This window comes from Vanacampus margaritifer, chromosome 9, assembly GCF_051991255.1.
Source record: "Vanacampus margaritifer isolate UIUO_Vmar chromosome 9, RoL_Vmar_1.0, whole genome shotgun sequence".
Classification (NCBI taxonomy): Eukaryota; Metazoa; Chordata; class Actinopteri; order Syngnathiformes; family Syngnathidae; genus Vanacampus; species Vanacampus margaritifer.
In genome coordinates, this window is record NC_135440.1 from 15126787 (window position 1) to 15145015 (window position 18229).

The 18229-nt window shown below is 39.7% G+C and overlaps 4 protein-coding genes across 4 annotated transcripts; all 4 read right to left on the bottom strand.

Annotated features, from left to right (window-relative positions):
• Window positions 1–1154: 1154 nt before the first annotated feature.
• Window positions 1155–3373, bottom strand: LOC144057739 (uncharacterized). Its single transcript, XM_077575609.1, has 4 exons — window positions 3223–3373; window positions 2968–3114; window positions 1947–2057; window positions 1155–1884 (listed from the first exon to the last, which is right to left on the bottom strand). Exons 1-4 carry the CDS (start codon window positions 3371–3373, stop codon window positions 1811–1813), a joined length of 483 nt encoding a protein of 160 aa, XP_077431735.1. The 3' UTR covers window positions 1155–1810.
• Window positions 3374–4960: 1587 nt separating this feature from the next.
• On the bottom strand, window positions 4961–6661 carry LOC144058395 (urokinase plasminogen activator surface receptor-like). Its single transcript, XM_077576839.1, has 5 exons — window positions 6536–6661; window positions 6229–6348; window positions 6006–6152; window positions 5633–5743; window positions 4961–5555 (listed from the first exon to the last, which is right to left on the bottom strand). The coding sequence occupies exons 1-5, from the start codon at window positions 6579–6581 to the stop codon at window positions 5347–5349; spliced, it is 633 nt and encodes a 210-aa protein (XP_077432965.1). The 5' UTR covers window positions 6582–6661; the 3' UTR covers window positions 4961–5346.
• A 3979-nt stretch (window positions 6662–10640) lies between these two features.
• On the bottom strand, window positions 10641–12284 carry LOC144058394 (urokinase plasminogen activator surface receptor-like). Its single transcript, XM_077576838.1, has 5 exons — window positions 12202–12284; window positions 11909–12028; window positions 11686–11832; window positions 11313–11423; window positions 10641–11235 (listed from the first exon to the last, which is right to left on the bottom strand). Exons 1-5 carry the CDS (start codon window positions 12245–12247, stop codon window positions 11027–11029), a joined length of 633 nt encoding a protein of 210 aa, XP_077432964.1. The 5' UTR covers window positions 12248–12284; the 3' UTR covers window positions 10641–11026.
• A 3498-nt stretch (window positions 12285–15782) lies between these two features.
• LOC144058393 (urokinase plasminogen activator surface receptor-like) lies at window positions 15783–17402 on the bottom strand. The gene is made up of 5 exons (XM_077576837.1): window positions 17269–17402; window positions 17050–17169; window positions 16827–16973; window positions 16454–16564; window positions 15783–16376 (listed from the first exon to the last, which is right to left on the bottom strand). Exons 1-5 carry the CDS (start codon window positions 17312–17314, stop codon window positions 16168–16170), a joined length of 633 nt encoding a protein of 210 aa, XP_077432963.1. The 5' UTR covers window positions 17315–17402; the 3' UTR covers window positions 15783–16167.
• Window positions 17403–18229: the final 827 nt, after the last annotated feature.

Genomic DNA, 18229 nt, shown 5'->3' on the forward strand with positions numbered 1-18229 from the left:
TGTGTGGTATTTTACAAATCGGAAAGTTTGGCTTTCAGCTTCACTGCTCATCCCAAAAGTCCTCAAAGCCAGTAAGTTTCTTTTTCGACTTAAATGCCAATGCTAAAATGTTACATACAGTGATGATTCTCGCTTGAATGGTCCTGTATGCAAGGTGCTTCGTCCCCCTCCTGTGCTCACCACCAACCCACACACAGCGATTAAAAAAAACAACAACACACACACACTTAGTTTTTCTTTAAAATGTATTGAAATATAAGCAAATAATAATAATAACAGCAAAAAGTAAGCCGAAAAAATAAACCACATTTGTGCAACAAATGAAAAAAATACTTAAAGGATACTTATTGTAATAATTTTGGCTTTGTTTTCTGGAATGTGTGTGTTGGGGATTAGATAGTTTAATCATTTTAAAAGTGTTGCCAACTGTATTCCTTTGATGGTTGCTTGAGTGGGTTTTTATGAACCTGAACTTTGAAAAGGCGTCTACAGAGAACTAAACCACAAGGGGGCGCAAATTCCTCATAAAATTGCCAATGATTGTCATGCACACTACACAGTAGAAAACCGTTTCCCCCTCGCTTTTTATTTTGTTTTATTTTTATTTTTTTATTTATTTTTTTTTTGGTCACACTTCTAGCACCTCAGCAATGCCATCCTGTGTGGTCGTTCAAAACGCACATGGCGGAAACAGCGACTGATTAGTGGTTACACACCTTTACAGTTTTTGATGTTGTAAGATGGTGAATGTTGGCTCTTCGTAAATTATTCTAACTAAATCGCATCAAATGTTTTCCATATTTAGCAATTGTTTAGTGTCTACTTTCAAAGGGAAAGTGAAATTTAAAAAAAAATCTTTGCAATAATATGTTGTATGTATGCACACCCACTAACAAGAGCAAAAGTCAGTCAGGAAACATGTTCACAATTTGTCACTTCAATTCTTTAAACTCTATATTCTTTGTTTTGTGTTTTTTGCTGTACAAACTTGATCTCATTATTTTTTTTTTACATTTTTTCTTCTTTTTTTTCTGGAGAGCTCAGTATGTTCATTCGGTGATTTTACCGATTTGACATGTCATCATCATTGCTCTCTCTTTTTTTAATGATTAAAAATTTTTTTTTTAACAAATTTTGTATGTGGATGAGTATGTGTATGTGCATTTGCGTGTGGGTGTGTATTCATGAGTTCACCTAAAACCTATTAAAAATCCCATACCGTTCACCTAAACCGAACACTTCAGAACCCAGCCAGAGCCGTGAGGCCGTCAAGAGACCCGAAGAAGGACCAAAGAAAAGAAAGGAAAGTGATCTTGATCTCATTATAGTGAGTACATCACTCACATTTTCGTAAAATACTTTTGTTTTATTTTATTCTACTATAGCTGAGCTGAAGAAATGACACTTCCCCCTCAAAATGACTCAACACATAGTCATTAATGTGTAAACTGCTGACAACAAAAGTGACCACACCCCTAAGTGATGCTCTAATCATACCGATCACTAGAAGCTAAATATGGCATCTCGTGGCAAAAAATAAATGAATCATCAAAAATCTCTGGAAATTAAAAGAAAAAATGTTGCTCATAAAGATGGCCTGGGCTATAAGAAGGCAACACCCTGAAACTGAGCTGCAGTATAGTAGTGAAGACTATACAGCAGTTTAACAGAACTGGCCTGTGTGTCATGGCCACATAATCAAAGAAAGCAGTGGCGCTACCAAGAGAAGGAAGCCAGCTCTTGGTCTGCTGCTGCTGTTGCAGTAGTCGCCCTCACAGCAGCTGATTTGGCCAATGATGCCTTTAAGTTGTTACGCGTTGGTGCACGTGCGTTTAGTGGCACAGCCCTTCCTGGTCCTGGTTGTCTTTTGACCTTTGATGTCCTCTGAGAAACAAAAGTCATGCTTGCGGGCATCCAACAAAACAGAACTTTGCAGTCTGGTTTACCTGTCATTGAGAAGCAGTGGTACTGGTTGCCTTCACATTCCAAAGTGGCATTGCACTGTAGCCCATTGCAGGTGAAGCATTTTCGACCACTTGGCCTGGCCTTGCTGTAGTCTGGAAGATAAAATCATTTTGTTGCATTTCCTGTTTCAGTAGTTTAACTTGCTGTTCTCTAATAAGGAAAAGGAAAGCCCAGCTTTATTTATTTTGCGCATTTCATGCAAAAATGAGCTTCTCATAATGAAAAGTACAACGCTTAAAAGCATGTACAAACAAAAGAGTTAAAGATTATTTTTTTTAAAAGAAAAGTATAGAAATAAAAAATAGAGTCACTTGAGGTGCGGAATTTGGACCCAAAAGCAGGCAAAGAAGCAAAGAAGTAAAAAAAAAAAAAAACGTCATTATCGACAAAAATACAAAGTAACAACAGAGAAATCCAAAATAACAACAGCAAAGCCTTGACAAAGAAACTTGAGCGGGTTGGAGTTGGACACAGAGAAACCTCAAAGAGGACTTGACGAAGAAACCTCAACGTACTGACAAAAGTGTCATTCAGTAACTCCGGCAAAGACCATGTTCAATTCTGTATGACAGAATAAAGGCCTATATGAACTGCATAACTCTTTAAATACCAATTGTAATGGAACCAAGAGATGTGGTGGTCAGTTTTCATTCATGCTTGTTAACTAACAGCAGGGTAAGCAAAAAGTACCGAAAGTTTGGTCTGTTGAAAAATTCATCTGTAAAAGTGATTGTGTATTTTAGGTCCATCCTGAACAGTTTATGAGTTATGTCAACTTTTTTTTTTTTTTACCCCACAATTGAAAGGACACGGTTGGTGAGGGCAGCTGAGTGAATAATCTGAATACTTGAGACTTGTTTCATTGCAGAATTCTGAAAAAGGCTCTCCGTTCAGTTTTCATTTCCCTTCTCGTTAACACAGCTGTTTGGCCAATCCGACATCTGATTCATGCTACATTTTACTCAAGCAAAAAAAATCTAATAAAAAAATGAAAAGTGTTACCTCGCGCAGAAAGGCTGTTGCACAGGTTGGTGGCGCAACACTGGTTTGTGATGATGATTTTGGACCCTCCATAATTGACTGCGTCTTGGGCACAGTGTTCAGGAAAGCTGCAATTTTTCCCACCGATGTCGATAAAAACGGTCTCGTCTATAGCAAATTGCGCAAGCCGTTGGGGTTTAATCAAATTCAAGCGACAACATGCTGGCCCACAACTGCATGACACACATGCTCGGTAATAATAGTAACATACTGTACCTGAATATATTTTTAGTCTGAATGCACTACAGTGCGTCTGCCATGGAGCGCATTCTTTTATTTTGCCGCTGCAATTGGCTGAGATTTCCGATGCACACTCATAACACTTCAATGTGGAGGCTGGGAAAGACAGAAAATCACAATATTCCATTCATTTTAGTGATGAGTTGAATCTATTATTTACATGCACAAAAAAAAACCTTGCCTTTAGGAAGGAGTAAAATCCCAAGTGGTAGCAGCAGGTGATGCATGATGCGTGATGGCAAGCAAGTGACTTTTGGATGTGTTTCACCTTTATGTAGTCATCTTCATCTTCTTCTAGAAGGAGTGTTTTAGCATTCGGGTAGACCACACCCATCCATCCTCCTCTTCACTTAAAAAAAAAAAAGCACATGCATTGGCATAACATTTGCAGCCTGTTTCATCCGCTGACAAATTCACTCTTTATGTCAAAAGTGAGTGACTTTGTTTGTTTTATTAATTTTTTCCTTTCGGACACATTATGACAGGTTACATCGATCACATAATATCATTTGCAACATTGACATCCGAAAGAAGGGCTGACGGATAGAAACCATGGCTTATTAGTAATATATATTTATACTTTCATTGAAAGCATGGACAGGCAGCAAGCAAGGTGCCCACACCCAATGTATTTTAAATCTAATTTAAAACAAATATTGATTCAAAAGTAAAACATTTAAACCTAATACATACTGTACGTGTTGTTTGTCTACTATAAATGTACTCCATAATAAGATAATGTGTCAGGTGATGAGCGGAATTCGGACCCGAAAGCATACAGGACATGGGAACTGAAAAGCAAAGTCTTTCAAAGATATAAAAAGTAACAGAGAGCAGGGCTGGATGCAGATGGTTTTAAAGAAAGAACTTAACCAAGAAACCTCGATGACAAACGTGTCAACTCCAGCTAGGGCTATGCTCATGAAGACTCCTCAAGATGGCACTCATGATTCAAAGATGCAATGCAAATGTAATAAATTTGTATTGCACTTGCCTTTATCTTTAAACCAAGAGCACCATCTAGAGGAGTCAAAAAGTATCGCAAATGCTTCATGAAGCTTCATTTTGCCATCACTACTTATCACCATGTTGGTGGTGTGTTGCCAGATACTGTGTCCAAAATTCCTCACAATGTAAACGGTTTATTTCACTGTAAAATCTTGAGATTAACTGGAGAAATGATTGCTCGGGATCGGGAACCATTGCAGGGTTGAAATTCGGGAGTTTCACACGAGAATCGGCAAGAATGCCTTAAGTGGGTTTTTGTGAACCTGAACTTTGAAAAGGCATCACTTCTACAGAGGACGATTCCACAAAGGGGCGCAATTCGTCAAATGAATGCAAATGGTTGACGTGTCACGCATTACACAGTTGAAAATCATTTTCCTTATCTTCATCTTTTATCTATTTATTCATCATTAATTGATTAATATTTATTGGCCATGCTACCAACTTCCCAGCACAAAATGCACATGCCATAAACTGCCACTTGACTAGGGTTATGTTTTATGATTGTAAATTATTAACTAGATTGCAACAAATAATTTCCACATTTCGCAAGCACCTAATTGTCTACTTTACAAGTGTTCAAAGTCATTGTTTACAAAGAAGCATTGTGTCATGCAGAGGAGAAAAAAGTGTGGTATTACAATTATAAAGAGTTATAACCCTTTGTAATAGAGTAGTCAAGAGCAAAAGCCAGTCGGGAAACATATTTTCACATTTTCACTTTAATTATCTGCATTCTGTGTTATGCTTACTGCTGTACAAACAGTATCACATAACAGTGAGTACACCACTCACATTTTCGTTAAAAAAAATCATCACCTTCTTTAATTAGTGAGGTAAGCAAGCAAAAGAATTTCATTGCACAAAGTGAACTTTGTTTCTTGGTGTGTATATGACAATGCATCTCCTTGATTCCTTAGACAGCAGACTTTGCTAATACAGCGGATACAATAAACAGTTAGTTTGCAATTTACTCAAAATGAACGGTTGGCAACAAAAGTGAGTACCCCCCTAAGTGAAAAAGTGAAACTTGGCTGCAAGGATGATACAGCAGTTTGTCAGGACAAGTTGCACTCAGAACTGGCCTGTGTGTCAAGGCCACATCATGACAGAGAGCAGTGGTGCTACCAAGAGCAGGAGGCCAACTGCTGGTCTGCTGCCGCTGTTGCAAAAATTGCCGTCACAGCAGCCGACTTCAACGATGGTTTGGCGACTTCCAATGGAGCGTCCCAGATTCGCACTGGCGCACATTTGCTCAGAGGCACAGCCCTTCAAATTGACCTTTTTGCTCCCGATTTCCACTGAGAAGCAAAGTCATGTTAGAGGCCATCCGTGTGTAATGTTTTCAAAGAGAAAGAGATTTTTGCAGGACGGTTACCTCTCGCTGAGAGGCAGCGGTCCTCGTCAGCGAGACATTCCAGAGTGGCATCGCACTGTAGCTCATTGCAGGTGTAGCATTTTCTACCATTGGGCTTGGCCATGCTGGTGTCTGTAAGATTAAATCATTTACTTGTACTATGAGTCACTGTTTACTCGCCTGACTCCAGTCCATTGAAAATGACTTTGGTGGTGAGTGCAGAACAACAATACCAGCTCGGACCAACACCTGACGCTTGATTCAGAATTGCACAATTCTGAAAAAGCTCTCCAACTCAATTTTCATTTCTCTTTTGATTAACAAAGCACATTGGCCAATGTGCCATTTAATTTGTGTGTTACATTTGATTTTACTAAGGCAAAAAATGCGTTACCGGGTGCAGGAGCGTTGTTGCACAGGTCCGTGGTGCAACACTGGCTGGTAAAGACAGACCTGGTCACTCCAAAATTGATCGAGCCTTGTACACAAACTTCCGCGGGGTTGCAGCTTTTTTCATAGTAGTTTGAAAGAACGGACTCACCTATAAAAAAAAATTACATTCACCACAAGAGCTCAATCAAAGTCACACATCCTCGGTATATATTAATATACTCTACCTGCATACAATTTCATTCTGACTGCACCACAGTGAGTATCCAAGACACCGCATTCTTGTATGCTGTCCACGCAGTTGACTGCACCTTCCGCTTGACACTTGTAACACTTGAGCGTGTAGGCTGGAAAACACAGACCATCACAATACATTCACTTTAGTAAGTTGAAGCTATTAATTATTTTGAACGCATACAAACACACACACACACACACACGCACGCACACGCACGCACACACACACACACACACACACACACACACACACACACACACACACGCACACACACACACACGCACACACAAACGTACCTTTAGGAAGGAGTAAAATCCCAGCGAGGAGCAGCAAGTGATGCATGGCGTGTGATGGCAATCTGGTGACTTTTGGATGCGTTTCCGCTTTGTATTGTCATCTTTTTCTGGAAGGAGTGTTTTACCGTTAGACCACTCCCACCCATCCTGTTCTTCACTTTATATAGATTTGCAGGCTGTTTTTATTTGGGATTTATTTACTTATTATTATTATTATTATTGTTGTTATTATACATCCGTTTTCAGAACCGCTTATTCCTCTCAAGGGTCGCGGGGTGCTGGCTTCGGGCAGTTGGCGGGTTATACCCTGATCTGGTTGCTTATGATGATGATGATGATGATGATGATGATGATGATGATGATGATGATGATGATGATGATGATGATGATGTCTATAACAAAAGCGTAAAGCAGTGGTCCCCAATCACCGGGCCGTGAGTCATTTGTTACCGAAAGAAAAAAAATTGCATTATTTTATTTTTTTCGAAAATGATGTTTTATTTTGAAAAGTGGCCGGATTCTGTCTGTTACATCCGTCTCACTTGACAACTCTGTTGTTAGTGCGACGTTACGGACACCCTTAATAAAGTTGCACATGACTACACAGTAGATTTACGTTCATTATTATTATAGAGAAAATACCACAGTTTTTTTCTTGATATTTTATATTGTCTTTATCAGCTAAACCTTTAGATTGGGCCGTGAAATTATTGTCAGACATTAAACCGGTCAGTGCTACAGAAAAGGTTGGGGACCACTGGCGTAAAGGACAAGACACAGAATAAAGTGAGAATTCTGCCAATTTGTATCCCCTTTCTTCACTGTGCTAATTTACACTATTATGTGCGTGTCTATGTGTGAGTCCCTATGTCTACTGAATTAACTAAATGGATATTAAAATTCAATAGATGGTCCCTTAAAAAACAAAACAAAAATGGCTGCGTCTAACAATAGCTGAAAAAGGATTTCGCTTGTTCTCGAATTGTTGAATTCTTGCGTTACAACAACATTTGGGTTTGTCCCTTTTTGACAAGAGCGTAGAAGCAACCAAGAAGACTATAACAGCACACGACCGTGTTATGACGACCATCTGGAGCTGTTCAGAATCAATTTATCTAACAATATGACAAAAACATGAGTAATACATTTAGATTAAATACATATACTGAGGATAAGCGGTTCAGAAAATGGATGGATGGATGTACCTGAATACATAATTATTCTGAGTGCACTACACCGAGTCGCCAGTGGAGGGCACTCTTTTGTCGTGTCGATGCAGGTGCCTGAGCTTCCCGCTGCACACTCATAACACTTCAGTGTGTAGGCTGGAAATCACAGGGGGAAAAATCACAATATGACATTAGTTATAGTAAAAAGTTGAACATATTAAGCCAAACACACAAATAAACTTGCCTTTAGGAAGGAGTAAAATCCCAAGGAATAGCAGCAGGTGATGCATTGTGTGTTGATGGCAAGTAAGTGACTTTTCATTGGATCGTTTATACTTTTATGTAGTCATCTTCTTCCAGAAGGAGTGTTTCATCCTTAGACCACTCCCATCCATCTTCTTCTCTTGAAAAAAAGTTGAAATTTCATATTCGCATGCTAAAGGAAGAGGTTGGCTATGCTCTATTACACATGCATTTTTTCCCATAATTGACTGCGTCTTGGGCACAGTGTTCAGGAAAGCTGCAATTTTTCCCACCGATGTCGATAAAAACTGACTCGTCTATAGCAAATTGCGCAAGCCGTTGGGGTTTAATCAAATTCAAGCGACAACATGCTGGCCCACAACTGCATGACACACATGCTCGGTAATAATAGTAACATACTGTACCTGAATATATTTTTAGTCTGAATGCACTACAGTGAGTCTGTCATGGAGCGCATTCTTTTATTTTGCCGCTGCAATTGGCTGAGATTTCCGATGCACACTCATAACACTTCAATGTGGAGGCTGGGAAAGACAGAAAATCACACTATTCCATTCATTTTAGTGATGAGTTGAATCTATTATTTACATGCACAAAAAAAAACCTTGCCTTTAGGAAGGAGTAAAATCCCAAGTGGTAGCAGCAGGTGATGCATGATGCGTGATGGCAAGCAAGTGACTTTTGGATGTGTTTCACCTTTATGTAGTCATCTTCATCTTCTTCTAGAAGGAGTGTTTTAGCATTCGGGTAGACCACACCCATCCATCCTCCTCTTCACTTAAAAAAAAAAAGCACATGCATTGGCATAACATTTGCAGCCTGTTTCATCCGCTGACAAATTCACTCTTTATGTCAAAAGTGAGTGACTTTGTTTGTTTTATTAATTTTTTCCTTTCGGACACATTATGACAGGTTACATCGATCACATAATATCATTTGCAACATTGACATCCGAAAGAAGGGCTGACGGATAGAAACCATGGCTTATTAGTAATATATATTTATACTTTCATTGAAAGCATGGACAGGCAGCAAGCAAGGTGCCCATACCCAATGTATTTTAAATCTAATTTAAAACAAATGATGTTTCAAAAGTAAAAAATTTAAACCTAATACATACTGTACGTGTTGTTTGTCTACAATAAATGTACTGCATAGTAAGATAATGTGTCAGGTGATGAGTGGAATTCGGACCCGAAAGCATACAGGACATGGGAACTGAAAAACAAAGTCTTTCAAAGATATAAAAAGTAACAGAGAGCAGGGCTGGATGCAGATGGTTTTAAAGAAAGAACTTAACCAAGAAACCTCGATGACAAACGTGTCAACTCCAGCTAGGGCTATGCTCAATTTTATATGACAAAATAAAGGCCAATATGACAGGATGGCATATACAGCACTGTAGCAACTGCATAGCAACTGAAAATATCACATGTGACCCAACTAAAAGCAGAGTCACAACATAATGTTTCTTTCTAATTCACATACAGTAAAGATTAGATACAGTACAATTAAATTTTGCTAAGCAGATGGGGGGAAAAAAAGCAGTAAGCTGCTGTTTAAGATGGAATGTGGGAATGCTAATTTTTTTTAGCAATAATATTAAAACAGTAATGTGACCAATATGCTACCAATTTGAACTGTATCAACTACCAACTAGAATTAAAAATCTAATACTGTATATAAAGGGGTGAAACACGGAATATCATTGATAATTGAATATTAAAAGCAGAAAAGTGTAGATTAGGACAACTCAGGCGTCTACTGAGTAGGTTTAATGTATCAATCAAATGATTGATAAGATAACTTTGAAACGTAACCCGATGATTCTTGTTAGCTGCTAGCGCTGTTAGCCGCCGCTAAACGCTAGCAACAAGCGTCATACTATGTCAGTGTAATGAAGTCGTTTTTTTAGTGCCCTTCATTTGTGATTTCAGGACAAAGTTAGCCGTTCGGCCGCGACATGCTGCCAGCAACAACTTCAAAATAAAATCGTTCCCAGGCCTTGGTCAGTCAGGTTTATTTTGAAATTGGCCTTATCACCATGTTGGCGGTGTGTTGCCAGATACTGTGTCCAATATTCCTCACAATGTAAACGGTTTATTTCACTGTAAAATCTTGAGATTAACTGGAGAAATGATTGCTCGGGATCGGGAACCATTGCAGGGTTGAAATTCGGGAGTTTCACACGAGAATCGGCAAGAATGCCTTAAGTGGGTTTTTGTGAACCTGAACTTTGAAAAGGCATCACTTCTACTGAGGACGATTCCACAAAGGGGCGCAATTCGTCAAATGAATGCAAATGGTTGACGTGTCACGCATTACACAGTTGAAAATCATTTTCCTTATCTTCATCTTTTATCTATTTATTCATCATTAATTGATTAATATTTATTGGCCATGCTACCAACTTCCCAGCACAAAATGCACATGCCATAAACTGCCACTTGACTAGGGTTATGTTTTATGATTGTAAATTATTAACTAGATTGCAACAAATAATTTCCACATTTCGCAAGCACCTAATTGTCTACTTTACAAGTGTTCAAAGTCATTGTTTACAAAGAAGCATTGTGTCATGCAGAGGAGAAAAAAGTGTGGTATTACAATTATAAAGAGTTATAACCCTTTGTAATAGAGTAGTCAAGAGCAAAAGCCAGTCGGGAAACATATTTTCACATTTTCACTTTAATTATCTGCATTCTGTGTTATGCTTACTGCTGTACAAACAGTATCACATAACAGTGAGTACACCACTCACATTTTCGTTAAAAAAAATCATCACCTTCTTTAATTAGTGAGGTAAGCAAGCAAAAGAATTTCATTGCACAAAGTGAACTTTGTTTCTTGGTGTGTATATGACAATGCATCTCCTTGATTCCTTAGACAGCAGACTTTGCTAATACAGCGGATACAATAAACAGTTAGTTTGCAATTTACTCAAAATGAACGGTTGGCAACAAAAGTGAGTACACCCCTAAGTGAAAAAGTGAAACTTGGCTGCAAGGATGATACAGCAGTTTGTCAGGACAAGTTGCACTCAGAACTGGCCTGTGTGTCAAGGCCACATCATGACAGAGAGCAGTGGTGCTACCAAGATCAGGAGGCCAACTGCTGGTCTGCTGCCGCTGTTGCAAAAATTGCCGTCACAGCAGCCGACTTCAACGATGGTTTGGCGACTTCCAATGGAGCGTCCCAGATTCGCACTGGCGCACATTTGCTCAGAGGCACAGCCCTTCAAATTGACCTTTTTGCTCCCGATTTCCACTGAGAAGCAAAGTCATGTTAGAGGCCATCCGTGTGTAATGTTTTCAAAGAGAAAGAGATTTTTGCAGGACGGTTACCTCTCGCTGAGAGGCAGCGGTCCTCGTCAGCGAGACATTCCAGAGTGGCATCGCACTGTAGCTCATTGCAGGTGTAGCATTTTCTACCATTGGGCTTGGCCATGCTGGTGTCTGTAAGATTAAATCATTTACTTGTACTATGAGTCACTGTTTACTCGCCTGACTCCAGTCCATTGAAAATGACTTTGGTGGTGAGTGCAGAACAACAATACCAGCTCGGACCAACACCTGACGCTTGATTCAGAATTGCACAATTCTGAAAAAGCTCTCCAACTCAATTTTCATTTCTCTTTTGATTAACAAAGACAATTGACCAATCTGCCATTTAATTTGTGTGTTGCATTTGATTTTACTAAGGCAAAAAATGCGTTACCGGGTGCAGGAGCGTTGTTGCACAGGTCCGTGGTGCAACACTGGCTGCTGATGGCAGTCCTGGACACTCCAAAATTGATCGAGCCTTGTACACAAACTTCCGCGGGGGTGCAGCTTTTTTCATAGCGGTTTGAAATAACAGACTCATCTATAAAAAAAAAATACATTCACCACAAGATCTCAATCAAAGTCACACATGCTCGGTATATATTAATATACTCTACCTGCATACAATTTCATTCTGACTGCACCACAGTGAGTATCCAAGACACCGCATTCTTGTATGCTGTCCACGCAGTTGACTGCACCTTCCGCTTGACACTTGTAACACTTGAGCGTGTAGGCTGGAAAACACAGACCATCACAATACATTCACTTTAGTAAGTTGAAGCTATTAATTATTTTGAACGCATACAAACACACACACACACACACGCACACACACACACGCACGCACACGCACACACACACACACACACACACACACACACACACACACACGCACACACAAACGTACCTTTAGGAAGGAGTAAAATCCCAGCGAGGAGCAGCAAGTGATGCATGGCGTGTGATGGCAATCTGGTGACTCTTGGATGCGTTTCCGCTTTGTATTGTCATCTTTTTCTGGAAGGAGTGTTTTACCGTTAGACCACTCCCACCCATCCTGTTCTTCACTTTATATAGATTTGCAGGCTGTTTTTATTTGGGATTTATTTACTTATTATTATTATTATTATTGTTGTTATTATACATCCGTTTTCAGAACCGCTTATTCCTCTCAAGGGTCGCGGGGTGCTGGCTTCGGGCAGTTGGCGGGTTATACCCTGATCTGGTTGCTTATGATGATGATGATGATGATGATGATGATGATGATGATGATGATGATGATGATGATGATGATGATGATGATGATGTCTATAACAAAAGCGTAAAGCAGTGGTCCCCAATCACCGGGCCGTGAGTCATTTGTTACCGAAAGAAAAAAAATTGCATTATTTTATTTTTTTCGAAAATGATGTTTTATTTTGAAAAGTGGCCGGATTCTGTCTGTTACATCCGTCTTACTTGACAACTCTGTTGTTAGTGCGACGTTACGGACACCCTTAATAAAGTTGCACATGACTACACAGTAGATTTACGTTCATTATTATTATAGAGAAAATACCACAGTTTTTTTCTTGATATTTTATATTGTCTTTATCAGCTAAACCTTTAGATTGGGCCGTGAAATTATTGTCAGACATTAAACCGGTCAGTGCTACAGAAAAGGTTGGGGACCACTGGCGTAAAGGACAAGACACAGAATAAAGTGAGAATTCTGCCAATTTGTATCCCCTTTCTTCACTGTGCTAATTTACACTATTATGTGCGTGTCTATGTGTGAGTCCCTATGTCTATTGAATTAACTAAATGGATATTAAAATTCAATAGATGGTCCCTTAAAAAACAAAACAAAAATGGCTGCGTCTAACAATAGCTGAAAAAGGATTTCGCTTGTTCTCGAATTGTTGAATTCTTGCGTTACAACAACATTTGGGTTTGTCCCTTTTTGACAAGAGCGTAGAAGCAACCAAGAAGACTATAACAGCACACGACCGTGTTATGACGACCATCTGGAGCTGTTCAGAATCAATTTATCTAACAATATGACAAAAACATGAGTAATACATTTAGATTAAATACATATACTGAGGATAAGCGGTTCAGAAAATGGATGGATGGATGTACCTGAATACATAATTATTCTGAGTGCACTACACTGAGTCGCCAGTGGAGGGCACTCTTTTGTCGTGTCGATGCAGGTGCCTGAGCTTCCCGCTGCACACTCGTAACACTTCAGTGTGTAGGCTGGAAATCACAGGGGTAAAAATCACAATATGACATTAGTTATAGTAAAAAGTTGAACATATTAAGCCAAACACACAAATAAACTTGCCTTTAGGAAGGAGTAAAATCCCAAGGAATAGCAGCAGGTGATGCATTGTGTGTTGATGGCAAGCAAGTGACTTTTCATTGGATCGTTTATACTTTTATGTAGTCATTTTCTTCCAGAAGTAGTGTTTCATCCTTAGACTACTCCCATCCATCTTCTTCTGTTGAAAAAAAGTTGTAATCTCATATTCGCATGCTAAAGGAAGAGGCTGGCTATGTTCTATTACACATGCATTTTTTCCCATAATTGACTGCGTCTTGGGCACAGTGTTCAGGAAAGCTGCAATTTTTCCCACCGATGTCGATAAAAACGGTCTCGTCTATAGCAAATTGCGCAAGCCGTTGGGGTTTAATCAAATTCAAGCGACAACATGCTGGCCCACAACTGCATGACACACATGCTCGGTAATAATAGTAACATACTGTACCTGAATATATTTTTAGTCTGAATGCACTACAGTGAGTCTGCCATGGAGAGCATTCTTTTATTTTGCCGCTGCAATTGGCTGAGATTTCCGATGCACACTCATAACACTTCAATGTGGAGGCTGGGAAAGACAGAAAATCACACTATTCCATTCATTTTTGTGATGAGTTGAATCTATTATTTACATGCACAAAAAAAACCTTGCCTTTAGGAAGGAGTAAAATCCCAAGTGGTAGCAGCAGGTGATGCATGATGCGTGATGGCAAGCAAGTGACTTTTGGATGTGTTTCACCTTTATGTAGTCATCTTCATCTTCTTCTAGAAGGAGTGTTTTAGCATTCGGGTAGACCACACCCATCCATCCTCCTCTTCACTTAAAAAAAAAAAGCACATGCATTGGTATAACATTTGCAGCCTGTTTCATCCGCTGACAAATTCACTCTTAAGTCAAAAGTGAGTGGCTTTGTTTGTTTTATTAATTTTTTCCTTTCGGACACATTATGACAGGTTACATCGATCACATAATATCATTTGCAACATTGACATCCGAAAGAAGGGCTGACGGATAGAAACCATGGCTTATTAGTAATATATATTTATACTTTTATTGAAAGCATGGGCAGGCAGCAAGCAAGGTGCCCATACCCAATGTATTTTAAATCTAATTTAAAACAAATGTTGATTCAAAAGTAAAACATTTAAACCTAATACATACTGTACGTGTTGTTTGTCTACTATAAATGTACTGCATAATAAGATAATGTGTCAGGTGATGAGCGGAATTCGGACCCGAAAGCATACAGGACATGGGAACTGAAAAACAAAGTCTTTCAAAGATATAAAAAGTAACAGAGAGCAGGGCTGGATGCAGATGGTTTTAAAGAAAGAACTTAACCAAGAAACCTCAATGACAAACGTGTCAACTCCAGCTAGGGCTATGCTCATGAAGACTCCTCAAGATGGCACTCATGATTCAAAGATGCAATGCAAATGTAATAAATTTGTATTGCACTTGCCTTTATCTTTAAACCAAGACCACCATCTAGAGGAGTCAAAAAGTATCGCAAATGCTTCATGAAGCTTCATTTTGCCATCACTACTTATCACCATGTTGGCGGTGTGTTGCCAGATACCAAGATGTCCAAAATTCCTCACAATGTAAACGGTTTATTTCACTGTAAAATTTTGAGATTAACTGGAGAAATTATTGCTCGGGATCGGGAACCATTGCAGGGTTGAAATTCGGGAGTTTCACACGAGAATCGGCAAGAATGCCTTAAGTGGGTTTTTGTGAACCTGAACTTTGAAAAGGCATCACTTCTACAGAGGACGATTCCACAAAGGGGCGCAATTCGTCAAATGAATGCAAATGGTTGACGTGTCACGCATTACACAGTTGAAAATCATTTTCCATATCTTCATCTTTTATCTATTTATTCATCATTAATTGATTAATATTTATTGGCCATGCTACCAACTTCCCAGCACAAAATGCACATGCCATAAATTGCCACTTGACTAGGGTTATGTTTTATGATTGTAAATTATTAACTAGATTGCAACAAATAATTTCCACATTTCGCAAACACCTAATTGTCTACTTTATAAGTGTTCAAAGTCATTGTTTACAAAGAAGCATTGTGTCCCGCAGAGGACAAAAAAGTGTGCTATTACAATTATAAAGAGTTATAACCCTTTGTAATAGAGTAGTCAAGAGCAAAAGCCAGTCGGGAAACATATTTTCACATTTTCACTTTAATTATCTGCATTCGGTGTTATGCTTACTGCTGTACAAACAGTATCACACAACAGTGAGTACACCACTCACATTTTCGTTAAAAAAATCATCACCTTCTTTAATTAGTGAGGTAAGCAAGCAAAATAATTTCATTGCACAAAGTGAACTTTGTTTCTTGGTGTGTATATGACAATGCATCTCCTTGATTCATTAGACAGCAGACTTTGCTAATACAGCGGATACAATAAACAGTTAGTTTGCAATTTACTCAAAATGAACTGTTGGCAACAAAAGTGAGTACACCCCTAAGTGAAAAAGTGAAACTTGGCTGCAAGGATGATACAGCAGTTTGTCAGGACAAGTTGCACTCAGAACTGGCCTGTGTGTCAAGGCCACATCATGACAGAGAGCAGTGGTGCTACCAAGAGCAGGAGGCCAACTGCTGGTCTGCTGCCGCTGTTGCAAAAATTGCCGTCACAGCAGCCGACTTCAACGATGGTTTGAAGACTTCCAATGGAGCGTCCCAGATTCACACTGGCGCACATTTGCTCAGAGGCACAGCCCTTCAAATTGACCTTTTCGCCCCCGCTTTCCACTGAGAAGCAAAGTCATGTTAGAGGGCATCCATGTGTAATGTTTTCAAAGAGAAAGAGATTTTTGCAGGACGGTTACCTGTCGCTGAGATGCAGCGGTCCTCGTTAGCGAGACATTCCAGAGTGGCATCGCACTGTAGCTCATTGCAGGTGTAGCATTTTCTACCATTGGGCTTGGCCATGCTGGTGTCTGTAAGATTAAATCATTTACTTGTACTATGAGTCACTGTTTACTCGCCTGACTCCAGTCCATTGAAAATGACTTTGGTGGTGAGTGCAGAACAACAATACCAGCTCGGACCAACACCTGACGCTTGATTCAGAATTGCACAATTCTGAAAAAGCTCTCCAACTCAATTTTCATTTCTCTTTTGATTAACAAAGACAATTGGCCAATCTGCCATTTAATTTGTGTGTTGCATTTGATTTTACTAAGGCAAAAAATGCGTTACCGGGTGCAGGAGCGTTGTTGCACAGGTCCGTGGTGCAACACTGGCTGCTGATGGCAGTCCTGGACACTCCAAAATTGATCGAGCCTTGTACACAAACTTCCGCGGGGTTGCAGCTTTTTTCATAGTGGTTTGAAAGAACGGACTCACCTATAAAAAAAAATTACATTCACCACAAGAGCTCAATCAAAGTCACACATCCTCGGTATATATTAATATACTCTACCTGCATACAATTTCATTCTGACTGCACTACAGTGAGTATCCAAGACACCGCATTCTTGTATGCTGTCCACGCAGTTGACTGCACCTTCCGCTTGACACTTGTAACAATTGAGCGTGTAGGCTGGAAAACACAGACCATCACAATACATTCACTTTAGTAAGTTGAAACTATTAATTATTTTGAACGCACACAAACACACACACACACACAAAAACGTACCTTTAGGAAGGAGTAAAATCCCAGCGAGGAGCAGCAAGTGATGCATGGCGTGTGATGACAAACTGGTGACTTTTGGATGCGTTTCCGCTTTATATTGTCATCTTTTTCTGGAAGGAGTGTTTTATCGTTAGACCACTCCCACCCATCCTGTTCTTCACTTTATATACATTTGCAGGCTGTTTTTATTTGGGATTTATTTACTTATTATTATTATTATTATTATTATTATTATTATTATTATTATTATTACTATTATTATTATTATTATTATACATCCATTTTCAGAACCGCTTATTCCTCTCAAGGGTCGCGGGGTGCTGGCTTTGGGCAGTTGGCGGGCTATACCCTGATCTGTTTGCTTATGATGATGATGATGATGATGATTATGTCTATAACAAAAGCGTAAAGGACAATTCAGGCATCTACTGAGTAGTGCAGGGGTGGCCAACCCTGGTCCTCGAGAGCCACAATCCAGCCTGTTTTTCATGTTTCCCTCCTGCAGCGCAGCTGAATCTAATGATCAGCTAATCAGCCAGCTTTGCAGAAGCCTAATAACGATCCTGATCATGAACCAGGTGTGTTAGGGGAGAGAAACATGGAAAACAGGCTGGATTGTGGCTCTCGAGGACCAGGGTTGGCCACCTATGGAGTAGTGTCATGTTTGGTTTTCAGCTGTTTTTGTTTTCCCTTGCTGTTGCTGGGGAAACAGCTGGAGGGCGGATCCTGCCAACACACCTGCTGCCCATTAGGTCATCAGGCCAAAATAAAAGCCTGGCAGCAACAGAGAGGAGTGTCGGGTTACTGCCCCGTGGCGCTACTCACCATACCTGACACCGTTTTTCGTTGATCTATCCCTGCCATGGTTCTCCTGCCTTCCTGTATTTGGTAGTGATGGTAAACTGAAGCATCATGAAGCAATGAGGCCTTCCATTTAACTGGTTCGCTCCTGGGCCGAAGCTTC

Excerpts from the sequence above, each read along its gene's own strand:
- LOC144058393 (XM_077576837.1), bottom strand. The coding sequence starts at position 17,314 with ATGCATCACTTGCTGCTCCTCGCTGGGATTTTACTCCTTCCTAAAG. Across the intron at positions 16,974-17,049 it reads CAGAATGAAATTGTATGCAG|GTGAGTCCGTTCTTTCAAAC; the intron begins GTAGAGTATATT and ends TTTTTTTTATAG. Across the intron at positions 16,377-16,453 it reads CCGCTGCATCTCAGCGACAG|TGGAAAGCGGGGGCGAAAAG; the intron begins GTAACCGTCCTG and ends TTTGCTTCTCAG.
- LOC144057739 (XM_077575609.1), bottom strand. The coding sequence starts at position 3,373 with ATGGAATATTGTGATTTTCTGTCTTTCCCAGCCTCCACATTGAAGTGT. Across the intron at positions 3,115-3,222 it reads CAGACTAAAAATATATTCAG|ACGAGACCGTTTTTATCGAC; the intron begins GTACAGTATGTT and ends AATTTGCTATAG. Across the intron at positions 1,885-1,946 it reads CCACTGCTTCTCAATGACAG|AGGACATCAAAGGTCAAAAG; the intron begins GTAAACCAGACT and ends TTTGTTTCTCAG.
- LOC144058395 (XM_077576839.1), bottom strand. The coding sequence starts at position 6,581 with ATGCATCACTTGCTGCTCCTCGCTGGGATTTTACTCCTTCCTAAAG. Across the intron at positions 6,349-6,535 it reads GATTTTACTCCTTCCTAAAG|CCTACACGCTCAAGTGTTAC; the intron begins GTACGTTTGTGT and ends TGTGTTTTCCAG. Across the intron at positions 5,744-6,005 it reads CAACAACGCTCCTGCACCCG|ACACCAGCATGGCCAAGCCC; the intron begins GTAACGCATTTT and ends TTAATCTTACAG.
- LOC144058394 (XM_077576838.1), bottom strand. The coding sequence starts at position 12,247 with ATGCATCACTTGCTGCTCCTCGCTGGGATTTTACTCCTTCCTAAAG. Across the intron at positions 12,029-12,201 it reads GATTTTACTCCTTCCTAAAG|CCTACACGCTCAAGTGTTAC; the intron begins GTACGTTTGTGT and ends TGTGTTTTCCAG. Across the intron at positions 11,236-11,312 it reads CCGCTGCCTCTCAGCGAGAG|TGGAAATCGGGAGCAAAAAG; the intron begins GTAACCGTCCTG and ends TTTGCTTCTCAG.